This window comes from Schistocerca cancellata, chromosome 9, assembly GCF_023864275.1.
Source record: "Schistocerca cancellata isolate TAMUIC-IGC-003103 chromosome 9, iqSchCanc2.1, whole genome shotgun sequence".
NCBI lineage: Eukaryota > Metazoa > Arthropoda > Insecta > Orthoptera > Acrididae > Schistocerca > Schistocerca cancellata.
In genome coordinates, this window is record NC_064634.1 from 345,782,293 (window position 1) to 345,795,451 (window position 13,159).

The window sequence follows — 13,159 nt, forward strand, 5'->3', positions numbered from 1 at the left end:
GGATGAAGCAGCATGGTTGCCACTGCAGTCGATGCAGTGGGGAGAAGGTGGTGAGCAATCTCCTTCATGAACATCCCTGCCACAAGTTGCATTTTGCTATTTTTGCATGATGTGAAAATATGGTTGTAATGCTAACATTGATTGCAACGCATTGGCTTTGGTATGTAGGGTCTGACGATAATTGCTTCACAGCCTACCTTGATCTTCTGAACTCTACTCAACCATATGTTAAGAAAAGGGAGGAGGTTGGCACAAATTCTGCATCAAGCCTCTTCATAACCCAATGGACTGTGGTTATGACCTGATCAGAGAGATATACATTATCAGTCATACCATCAAGCAGCTGAGTGTGACACCACATAAAGAATTCACTGTTTGATGGGCCTCCACATGAACAGGGTATCTGTGGAGGAGCAGAGCTTTAAGCAGTTTTGGGCTTTAAAGGTACTGTCTGGTGTGTCTCTAGGAGCAAAGTTCCATTGTGTAAGTGAATGCAGGACTTAAGTGGTCCTGCAGTTGTGTCCACACCTTTCTCAATGACAAACAAATTCAGCGTAGAGAAGTTCTGACCACCTCCTGTGTATGACACCATAAGCTAGCAGGTTGTAACTGGAAGATTCATCATGTCCTTGGCCTCATTACATCTCCATTTATTAGATAGAGGTTGTGTCAATGGAGTCGACATACTCATTGTCGGTGAATCACCATGATTGCCAGTGTCTCCAGTGGTGCACTCCTCCCTTTTGGGGCCCTGCACAGAGGGGAGAACATCCACCTTAAGTCGTCGTTTGCACATCATGTCACACCTCCGAACTGCAGACAGAAGGTAACAGCTCAGGCAATAGTTCCTCCCTCCCCTTACCAGTGGTACATGTGAGACCTATCTGTCGATCCAGGTGCTGGGAGTTATCCATTACTCAGTCACCCTTTACATGTAAAACATTTGAGCTGTCCTTCCAGCACACACAGGGAGGAAAAAAAGACAAAAAGAGTCCTCAAATGCTGGAGTGGAGGAAGGACAGGAGAATTCAAAACAAGAAAGGACAGGAAGGCAAAAAATGATGCTTTTGTAAGTTTCACACGAGACCTGGTCCCCAAGGGAGGGGAGAAAGAATAGGAGGAGGATAGACATGCAGCATGGAAAAGGAAGAGGTACTACAAGGGCGGGGGGGGGGGGGGGGGTCTCCGAGTGTCAAGCACATACTCACAAAAGATTTGGGTTAAATTCTTTGGAAGTATTATCATATGTAGTTGATACAAAAATTAAAAAGCTAGCATACTTAACTTAATTTCATTCCATAATGTCATATGGGATCATTTTTGAGGTGACTCATCAAGCCAAGCTGAAGTTTTCAGTCCAAAAGCATGTAATATGAATTATTTGTGGTGTGAATTCAAGATCACCTGGAGAGGCTTATTCAAGGAACAGAAGATTAACTACTGCTTACCAAGCTATTTATTCCTTAATGAAATTTGTAACAATTTTTTTTCTTAGCAATAGCATTTCATGGGAGTAATACTGGAAATAAAAGTAACCTTCACAAAGGTTTAAAATCACTTACTTTGGTCTAAAAAGGTGTTCATTATTCAGGAGCACACATATTCAGTGACTTATCAGCAGCTTACTAACAAACAGTTTAAGAGGAGCCCCAAGGATTTATTGATGGCTAACTCCTTTCACTCTATCAATGAATTTCATAGTAGAAATGACCAATATGTATATATCACAAATAATATCAAGTTATGTGAGAACTAGATAAAATCTGACTTCTGTACATCTCAGTGCTGTAATGTGATGTGATCAATGTAAATAAGAGTTTCGAACTGTTTCTCTCTTTGATGGTGAGTGGCTACAATCACTTCAGAATTATCACATACACTTTGTACATGTTTGACAAGTTTTCTGTTACCTTTTTAAAGGAAAATTTGTTTAAGATGTTAAGACTTATTCCACATTTATGAGGACCTGTTCATTTGGGATCTGTGGGACATACATTAGCATATATTTTTTCTTTGTATATACATATTATGTTATCTCATGATATGCTCTACATTCTTGAGGATCTCCTCACTATGGATCCAAATAATGAAAAGTGCATTTAATCTAATATTATCTGTGCTATACAAAGTATCCATTATGTTTCTTCAAGCAGTCCGCCTTACGTTTTTTTACCGTGTTTCACAGATTTGTCACAAACAAAGATAAAGATATGCAAAAACCAATACATAATGCATGTTTATATGGATAAGTTCTTTTTCCTTTCCAGAAGCAAAATTTTATAATTTATTTCACTGGCATTTATTATAAGTTCAGTGCAGATTAAAATATGAAACTGTACATTTGGGAAATTTTATGTATAAACTGTTCCAAAACAATTCTATGACATATCAGATTTTTGTAGGCCATAAAGAAAATTAGTTTTATTTGTTACACTATATTTAATGATCTGTCACTGTTAAATATATCTGATGTTACTTTAGATCTCCAGGTTCATGTAATTTTAACATCACTGAAGGCACAGTTCAAATATCAAAGTACACTCAATGTAATCATTCAGAATAAAATACTCTTAATGCTTGTACTTAGCTTCCATTCAATAGATGAAACAGGTGATATGCATAATGTATTATTAAACTGAGTGGTACTGAATCACGAAGTTACATAGTTTCATGGCATACATGAGAGAAAATAAATTTAACTTTTTTTTACAACACTGGACAAATCTCTTAACTATTCACTGATGTGATGAAAGTTGATTCAATATCGGTGAATAAACACACTGAGATGAATCTTGAGACTAAGACAGTTAATCATGTTACAAATATAGTAAACTAGATAACCAATAATAAACATCAAAGGACACACAAAATTTTTCTGAGTATTGTACTGCATCATAAAGTAAAATGCTATACTGGCCAAACCAATGTCTTGGCCACAGTTACAGTGACCTGTTCCCAAGTCTACTGTTATACAATATTCAGAAAACTTATGTCAACTGACTCTGGCTGCAGAAGCCTACACAGTTGAAGTCTCAAAGTAGTTCAGTAGTTCTTTACAAGATTGTCTGATCTATTGAAAATAGACTTCACCAGCAAGTCAGATAGTTCCAGGTTACTTTATCATATATTAGAAATAAATTAATTTAAAAATCACTTGAACTATCAATTGCTAAATGATGTATTATTCATTGCAAGTCTATGTAAAATGAGTGACACACAAGAATGAAAGATAAATGAAGTCACAAGAAATGTTATTTATACAACACAAATGCATAGTATTTATACACAATTTGCACATTTCTTTGGGAAATAAATGGATCAAAGAATACATTTAATCATGGATTGTTGATGGCACATTTATCACATATACTCTTACTTTGCTGTGAAGAGTATCTCTGTTAGTTTTTCAAGTCTTTGGTCAAAGTATTTTCACACATCACAAGGAGTTCAATATTTAGCACTTTGTTGATTCTTTTAAATTACTCTTTACTGTCCAGATGTACTTTGCACACTGTCCAACACTTCCATAATACTGTAGCCCTGGATTTTGCTAATCATTTTCAAACTGTCAGCTAGCTGGTAATTCACATTCATCCAGTCCATATGGTTTTAACCTATATACCAGATAGTAGATGGCCCGCATGGCTGTGGGTGTGATGTAGTGAAATGACACTGCAGATGGTGAACAACACTTAGAAGCCTGTAAGTGTAAAATGATAATTAGAATACTATAGTTCTACACAACCTGAAATGAATAAGAAAAGCAGGTAGAAACTTTCAAAAATTCATAAGTTCTGCAATCTCTGATAATGAATCCTGTTGACAGAATAGCAACATTTTCAATGAGGTGTGGCAAACTCCACTTACAAACAATATGATGCTAAAACTCAATTAAGGGGATTCTGCAACCCTGAAAATACACTTTTGTAAATTTTTAAAGAGTGGAATCCTGTTTTGGGACACTGCTGTTATATTGCACAGTGACAATGTTATTTTCTGCACAAAAATATGACAAACAAAAGTCTCAATCACAAGGCACAAAGGATGCTTTTCTGGAGTACATAAGAGCAAATTAACTCATGCAGGAGATTTTTCTATTCTACTACATAAAGTTAAGAATGTGCATAAAACTAAACCACATTTCTCATAGCGAGTGAACTGGATTACAAGGAAGATGAAGCATATGGATGCAGGCTAAATAACTACAAACTCAACCTTTATGTGCAAAGACACATAAGTGGTGAGGGAATCATTTATGAGAGTAATGATATAGCACTTTAAAATATCAAAGGAGCTGATGAGCTGATTATAAAATGGTACTTGACACTGCAACAATAAACTTAAAATTATGGAAAAGGAACCTGACTACAGTAGCTCTTTAGCCACCTGGCAACAGCATTTAAGAATTTTTCAATTGTCTAGAGGACTTACTGTAAAAGCCATCAGTGTATAAATAACACATTTTTTGTTGGGGACATAAACATAGACTTATCAAATAATAGGAAAAGTTATATGCATTATGTTTACTCACTGAAGTGCTATAACTATAAGCACACTACGCACCTACAAGAATAATTATACATAAACAGACATACATTGATCACATTCTCACAAGCTCAGCAGAAGAGAAAGTATAGGGAATAGGGAAGGTGGTTGTAAATGGTCTAGAGGTACTTAATTATATTATTTTCAACAATATACAAACTGCACACAAAAAAATATAGATGCCATGGATAACTGTAAAGCTCATAAATTTGTATTTCAAATATGCAGCTCCAGTTGAGATAGCAATAGCGGTATCATGAACATGACAATATAATGTAAAAAGAAAACAATGAAATAATAAATAACACAAAATAAGTAGAGAGAAATCCAGACCAAAGTTCAGTACAATTGGCACGAATGAAGTATATGACTGGGCTAATTTTTTTTTCATCCTTGGTGTTGGTCCATGCCCTCCTAGCAATCATCGAAAAATGCTGAGAAAGTGTTTTCAGCTGGATGGCATTTTACCTAAGGTACTAAAAAAATGAAGAATCTGCCTTTGCCATCGAGAATATCCTGACCACTTGAAAATCACTGAAATTCTAGCACTTTATATGAAGGAAATTAAAAATGACAGATTATTACAGACCACTGTCATTAACTTTGGAACTTCACAAACTGCTAGAGAAAGTAATATTAAATCAATTTCAGGCATATTTTATCAAACATAATATATTCAATAATCTACAACATGGCTACAGGTAAGGAAGATCTACCCTAACAGCAGCAGAAACTTTTATAAATGCAACATTAAAAAGATTGGATAAAAGAGACAAGTTAACAGGCACTTTCCTGGATATTAGCAAAGCTTTTGATACAGTGAATCATATCATTTTATTGCATAAATTAATGGGCTATGGGTCGAGCAAAGTAGCCTTAAAACTACTTACCTCCTACTTCAAAGACAGGAAACAATGTGTTAACATGAATGATTTGCTAATAACAACCTACAGGATACTTGAATATGATGCACCTCAAGGAAGAACGAGCATATGAAGGCCTTCGAGGAAGAATGAGCATATTAGGGTCGAGCAAAGTAGCCTTAAAACTACTTACCTCCTACTTCAAAGACAGGAAACAATGTGTTAACATGAATGATTTGCTAATAACAACCTACAGGATACTTGAATATGATGCACCTCAAGGAAGAACGAGCATATGAAGGCCTTCGAGGAAGAATGAGCATATTAGGGTCTTTTCTGTTCATTGTGTATGTTAATGATTTAATTGAGCCCCAAAACTGCAAAGCCATAAGTCATATGGATGACATAACCTTTGTCGTTTGGGCAGTGATATGCAAACAGCTCGCATCAGTGGTGAAATCAATAACAGTATTCCATCAACTTACATTACTGTAAATAAGCTACTTGTAAATAAAGAGAAGACAAAATAATAAGTTCCCTACTTAGATGTGATTTAAATATAAATAATACACCATTTACACTCCAGTAGCACTTAGTTATACAAATAAACAGAAATAATTGGGGTGATCACATGTCATGGGAAGAGCATATAGATCTTAGTTGTAAGACAGTCAGTACAAATATATATTTACTAATACAGGCCTCAGGCTTCCTTGACTATGATACCTTAAGGCATATATATTCCAAATTGCAATTAGTGTCTTCAGTATTGTATTGAGAACTGGGGTGTGGCACCAGTAGCCTATACAGAATTGCTTTTTAGACTGCAAGAAAAGGCAGTAAAGAGTGATATCTGAGGTAAACAAGACAGCCTTGTACAGAAATTTTTAGACAATATAAAACATTAACCTCCCACTCTATGTAAATCCTGCACGGTATCATGTTTGTGAAACTAAATCCAAAACATTAATGTAATGAAAAATATTGTACATACCTACAACACACAGGGGAGGGAAAACATACAACAGCAACAAATTTTTACAACATAAAAATGGTTCAAATGGCTCTGAGCACTATGGGACTTAACATCTGTGGTCATCAGTCCCCTAGAACAGAACTACTTAAACCTAACTAATCTAAGGACATCACACACATCCATGCCTAAGGCAGGATTCGAACCTGCGACCGTAGCGGTCACGCGGTTCCAGACTGAAGCGCCTAGAACCGCACGGCCACACCGGCTGGCCATTTACAACATACTACAACCTGATTTTAAGATAACTAATTTAAATATCTTAAAGAATAAACAAAGACTTATTAATAGAGAACTGCTGTTATTCAAGATAAGATTTTGAACTGCAATGTTTCCTTGTAAAACTGTTGGTGTTTACACCCATAAGATTTGTTTTTGTAACAAAAGCTGATAATTCCAGATCTTTACTATTTACATTAATGTATGTATTTATCTCTTAATGGTAAGAAGTACAACTAGTATAACCTTTTATCTCAATAAGTGACAAAAAAAAGTGAAAACCGAGAAGAGGAGGAGGAAATGAAATGAAACTTCATAGTTTGAGTACATGATGTTATTTCAGTGATTACAAAACTGAGTCAACTCCACAAAGAACTTAGCAGGATGAGCCCACTTTTCAGTGTGGTGTTGCATCACCTCTGGCCTGATTGCAAGCACTGGTTTAGTTTGGAAGGGTGTCAAAGCTGTCATCTCACCTTCTGAGGCAAGCTGTTCCACAATTTTTGTAACTGGTCCTCAATATCCTGATGCTGGCACTGCGGCAGAGTTGATCTTTCTGTTGCTTGCACACATGTTCTATTGTGGACTGGATGAGCATAGCCCTGTTGAAAAATGACACTACAATACTGTCACATGAGAAGTAATGGGTGAGGAGGTAGCGCGTACATGACATTCCATTGTGCTCTGTGAGTTTGGTGCAAACTATGGCAATTATCCCTTGTGGTAGTCAGACATGGTTGGCCAAAAATTTGATGATGAGTATCCCTGCTCTCACATTCCCATGCTGTACAACACAGTGTCGCTGTCACACCAGAATGAGCTATAAATCTGGATACTGCACATATTTATCAGCTGGTCAAATGGAGACACACAATTACACTTTTTTTCAAACTCTTCCAAGTGCTGATAACACTGTCTCACATGAGTATGTGGCACCTCTATGACCTTCAGAATGAACACTCAACATGTGGCACTGTTCACACCTCTTATGTACCCCACCATGTCTGGTAACACTAAGCACAGACAAACTGAAGCAACGTGGCAGCCATTCTACCTGTGAGAGAAAACTGCAGCTCTAATCATTTGTATAGCTTCTGATGATGTGTACAAGTACAAAGTTACATTAACACCCGGCCATATCTTCTGGATGCTTCACTTATTTTGTTAGGCAGTTTTATGTGAACTACTGCTGTGACATTCATTCCAAAGACTGGTTTGATAATTATATTTGATGTTAAAAAGTTTCTTCAGATATACTTGTCTTGCCATTGTCAGTCTACATTTCTAATCCCCTTTATTTTGGCTGTCATCAGTTAGTTTGCTGCCCAAATAGTAAAACTCATGTTCTACTATTAGTGTCTTTTTCCCAGTCTAATTCCCTCAGCATCACCTAGTTTAATTCATCTACATTCTTTTGTCCTTTTTTTCTTTTCTTTATGTTCATATTACATACTCCTTTCAAGATGCTGTGCATTCCATTCAGCTGCTATTCCGAGTCCTTTGCCGTCTCAGAGAATTACAACTTCATCAACAGATCTGAAGGTTTTTATTTATTTTTCCTGAATGTTAATCCTTACTCCAAATTTTTCTTTGGTTTTCTTTGCTGCCTGCTCAGTGTACAGTATGAACATCATCAAAGACAGGCTATAACCCTGTCTCAGTTTCTTCTCAACCACTCCTTCCTTTCATGCCCTTTGACTCACCTAACTGCCATCTGGTCTCTGTACAACTCATGTATAACCTATCGCTCACTATTTTATCAATGCTACTTTCATAATTTCAAAGAGAGTATTCCAGTGAACATTGTGAAAATGTTTCTCTAACCCTACAAATGCTATAAATGGAGGTTTGCCTTTCCTTTAGCTGTCTTCTAAGTGAAGTTCTAGGGTCAGTATTACCTTACATGTTCCTAAATTTCTCTGGAATCCAAACTTATCTTCACTGAGACAAACTTCTACCAGTTTTGAAATTTTTCTGTAAGGAACGTGTGTTAGTATTTTCCAGCTGTGACTTATTGAAATGATATTTCAGTAATATTCACACTATCAGTACCTGATTTCTTTGAAATTGGAACTACTACATTCTTCTTGAAGTCTGAGTGTATTTTGCAAGGCTCATACAATTTTCACATCAGATGGAATAGTTCCGTTATGACTGGCTCTCCCAAGGCTATCAGTAGTTCTGATGGAATGCCAATTACTAAAGTGGAATTATTTTGACAAGTTCCCAATGGTCTGTCAAATTCTTTTCACAGTATCATACTTCCCCTTTCATCTTCATCCTCTTATCTTTCTATAATATAGTCCTCTACTTTATTTCCCTTGTGTAGTCCTCCTGTATACTTCTTCCACTTGGTTTAGTACCAGTTTTCCAACTGTACTCTTGATATTCATACAGCTGCTTCACTTATCTCCAAAGGTATCTAATTGTCCTGTAGGTGGCATCTATCTTTCCCCTAACAAAACATGCTTTTCAATTCTTACATTTGTCCTCTAGCCATTCCAGTCAATCTCATTTACTAAACGTTCTATACCCTTTCACCTGCTTCATTTGGTGTATTTTTATATTTTCTCCTTTCATCAGCTAAATTCAATACAATGTATCCTGTGTTATCCACTGATTTCTGCTAGACCTTGGCTTTTTTACCCATTTGATCCTCTGCTTCCTTCACTATTTCATCTCTCAAAGCTACCCCTTCTTCTACTGTATTCCTTTCCCTTGCTCTACTGAGTTGTTGCCTAGTGCTCTCTTAAACTCTCAACATCTGGTTCTTTCAACTCATCCAGGTCCCATCTCCTTAATTTCCTACCTTTTTGCAATTTATTCAGTTTCAATCTACAATTCTTAACCAATAAATTGCCACCAGACTTCACAACTGTCCCTAAAAATGTCTTAAAATTTAAAACCTGGTTCTTAAATCTCTGTCTTAATGTTATATAATCAGTCTGAAACTACCTAGTGTCTCCAGGTCTCTTCCACATATACAACCTTCTATCACGATTCTTAAACCTAGTGTTCGCAATGATTTAATTATGCTCTGTGCAAAATTCTACCAGGTCACTTTCTCTTTCATTAACATCCCCCATCCATCTTAACCTACTATTATTCTTTCTCTTTGCTTTCCTACTGCCAAATACCAGTACCCCACCACAGTTAAGTTTTCTGTTCCCTTAACTACCTGAATAATTTCTTTTATCTCATCATACATTTCTTCAGTGTTGTCTTCTGTGGATCTAGTTGGCATACAAATTTTTACTACTGTGGTGAGTTTGGGTTTAGTGTGCATCTTGGCTGTGATAATGTGTTCACTATTATGTGAATACAGTACTAGCTTACCTGCATTTTTATTATCTTATTCATTATTAACACACTCCTGCATTACCCTATTTGCTTTTTTATTTAAAACCCTGTATTCACCTGACCAGAAGTTCTTTTTCACTTGCCACCAAACTTCACTAATTCCCACTATATCTAATCTCAAACTATGTATTTCCCTTTTTGAATTTTCTAACCTACTTGCCCCATTAAGGGAGCAAACATTCCACACTCCAACCCATAGAATGCCAGTTTTTTTTCTCCTCATGATGACCTTTCAGTACTAACAAAATTAGTGTTATGGCCTGCTTATTCATTCATTTGCATAAGATGTTCCATAGATCCTGTTTTAACACATCTGAAGGTTCATTCTTAACAAGTCAAGTTTGAATTGCATAATATTAGTCTTTGCAAGATTAAAGATTAACTTATTTGCTGTGAACTGGTTGAGACCCTATTCCTTTATTGTCTGGCTGAGACTGGTATGGATGTGTTTGGACCTTTTATCATTATACTTGCATTATCAGCAGACATCACTGTTTGTGACCATTACACCAATGTTCCAATAAGCAAAGTGGTACAGTGATTCAAATCACCATCCGTGCATCCAGATTTCCATAGTTTTCATAAATTGCTTAATGCAAATGCCAGTATGCTTCTTTTGATAAGAACGCAGCTAATTTTCCTATCCATCTTCCAAGAAATGAACTTGTGTTCCATCTCTAATGACATCATTGCAAGACATTAAATCCCAATCTCCCCTTCTTTCAATTTATCAAGTTAATAATTTATGCTTTTCTACATCGCAGAAAACATCTTTTGGAAATTTTTGTGTTATTAATTCTCTGTACTTCTCAGCACATTCACTCTCCTTCAATTTCCAATCCCGTATCCTCGTCACTTTCTTCTGTTTTCTATTTTTCACAAGAATGGAGTTTATTCAAAGACACTTTAGTCGAAGCAGCACAAAAAGTATGTGGCAGAACATCTGGAAAGGAAAAAATAAGACAGACAAGTTGGTGGGATGATACCACAATCCAAGCAGTTAGAAGAAAAAATGGAGCATGGAGAAAATGGTGGAAAACTAAAAATGACAAAGACCATAAAAGATATATAGAGGAAAAGAAGAAGTGCAAAGAAATAGCGGAAACAGCAAAGAAAAAGTCATGGGAAGAGTTGACAAAAAAACTTGAAGATGTGAAGAGCAATAAGAAAATGTTCTATAAAATGATGAAAAATAAAAGGAAGGCTTCTGAAGTACCAGTAAAGATGGAAACAGAGGACGGTACCATTATTGAAGATCCAGGGAATATAAAAGATCTCTGGAAAGAACATTTTAAGAAGCTGTTAAACGCTGAGGACCAGGTACATGAGGAAACAACAAATAATGGAGAAATTGAGAGAAGTTGGGAAGCAGAATTAGGACAAATTACACAGGAAGAAATGGAAAAAGCTGTGAAGAAGATGAATGGGGGGAAAGCCCCAGGACCTGATGAAGTATCAGTGGACATGATAAGAGCAGCAGGTCCAGTGGGAATGCAGTGGCTGTATAGAGTACTATCAAGCGTGTGGAGAAATAGTAAAATACCTGGCGACTGGAGAACAGGAGACATTGTTCCCATCTTCAAGAAAGGCAACAAAAGACTTTGTAAAAACTACAGAGGAATAACCCTCATGAGTCATACAGCCAAGATTTTTGAAAGAATTTTACTAAATCGAATAAGTGAAAAGATAGAAAAGGAGCTGAGTGAAGAACAGCATGGGTTTAGGAAAGGAAGGAGCACAATCAACCTGATATTTTCTATCCGTCAACTGATGGAAAAAAGTTGGGAGTACAACAAAAGGGTGATAATGGTTTTTATAGACATAGAAAAGGCATATGACTCAGTTGACAGGGAAAGACTCTGGGAAGAACTGAAGAAGATAGATATAGAAGATGGATACATTAATGTTATAAAGACAATGTACAGAGGCCACAATTGTAGAATTAGAACACCATTGGGGAACTCTGAATACTTCGAAATAAGACAAGGACTTAAGCAAGAAAGTATTCTATCTCCTGCGCTTTTTAATGTTGTGATGGAGGGAATGAATAGGGCAGTTAAAGATATAGTAAAAGAAAAAGACAAAAAGATGATTTTTGCAGATGATATGGTAGTATGGGGTGATAAAGAGGTAGATGTACAGTTACAGCTTGATGCGTGGAAGGAAATAATGAAAAGGTATGGATTAAGAATAAATAAAGATAAGAGTGAAGTAATGGTATTTGGAAGAGAGAAAGGAATCAATGGAAATATTACCTTGAATGGAGAACCCCCTCAAAGTGGTAGAAAGTTTCACTTATTTAGGGAGTGAAATATCTAGGGATGGAAGAATAACTAACGAAATTAATAGGAGGTTACAGAAGGGAGGCAATTTCTACCAAACAATAAAACACCTGATTTGGAATAATGAAGTTTCAGAAAGAGCAAAACTCCTGATGTATAAGAATTATTACTTCCCTATTGTCACCTATGGTGGAGAAACATGGACAATGAAAGAAAGGGACTGGAGCAGACTGCAAGCAGGGGAAATGAAATTTCTCAGAGCAGTTAAGGGAAAAACAAGAATGGGCAGAGTAAGGAATGTAGAGATTAGAAAGGACCTCAAACAAGAAAGTATGAGACAAGAAATTGAAAGAAAGAGATTAAGATGGATGCATGGGCAGAGACTCCCCAAAATTATGGAAGAACTAAAGATGGATGGGAAAAGACCTAGAGGGCGCCCAAGAACATGGTGGAAAATGGGAGTGAGAATATCTGTTGAAAGGAGAGGTGTGACCTGGCAGCAAGTGGAGGAAGAAAAGTGGTGGGAGGGCCGAGCCAAATGGAGAGGACTCGTCAGCACCCAGACCCGGCAGTAGCTGGAGCAGGATTCGGATATAGATAGATAGAATAATTTATGCTGATGAACAGGAATGAACCAAGCACTTAACCTTGCAGGACACACTTTTAATGTTTTCTCCTGCTGAATTTTGTCTTTTTTCATGTCATATTTGTTAGTGTAAGCCCCTGTTTCTATTATTAAGATGTAACTCCATCTGTGCAACGGGGTAATACCTATAATACCACAGCATTTTACTTTCCCTAGTATAATTTTATGATCTACAGAATAGATGGTCTTAACAGAGCGTTTTTATTTCTTA

At 36.5% G+C, this 13,159-nt stretch overlaps 1 protein-coding gene across 3 annotated transcripts in view; it reads right to left on the bottom strand.

Annotated features, from left to right (window-relative positions):
- Window positions 1-2,611: 2,611 nt before the first annotated feature.
- The window catches only part of LOC126101170 (glycoprotein-N-acetylgalactosamine 3-beta-galactosyltransferase 1-like), a 177,540-nt gene continuing 166,992 nt past the window's right edge, over window positions 2,612-13,159 (bottom strand). For 2 of the 3 annotated variants that reach the window (XM_049911867.1, XM_049911869.1), the window contains 2 exons: window positions 7,137-7,262; window positions 2,612-3,700 (listed from right to left, as the gene is read on the bottom strand). In XM_049911867.1, coding sequence (XP_049767824.1) covers window positions 3,569-3,700; window positions 7,137-7,262 — 258 coding nt within the window. In that variant the 3' untranslated portion in view covers window positions 2,612-3,568. The remainder of the gene's footprint in view (window positions 3,701-7,136; window positions 7,263-13,159) is intronic. The other variant, XM_049911868.1, reaches the window with a different exon arrangement.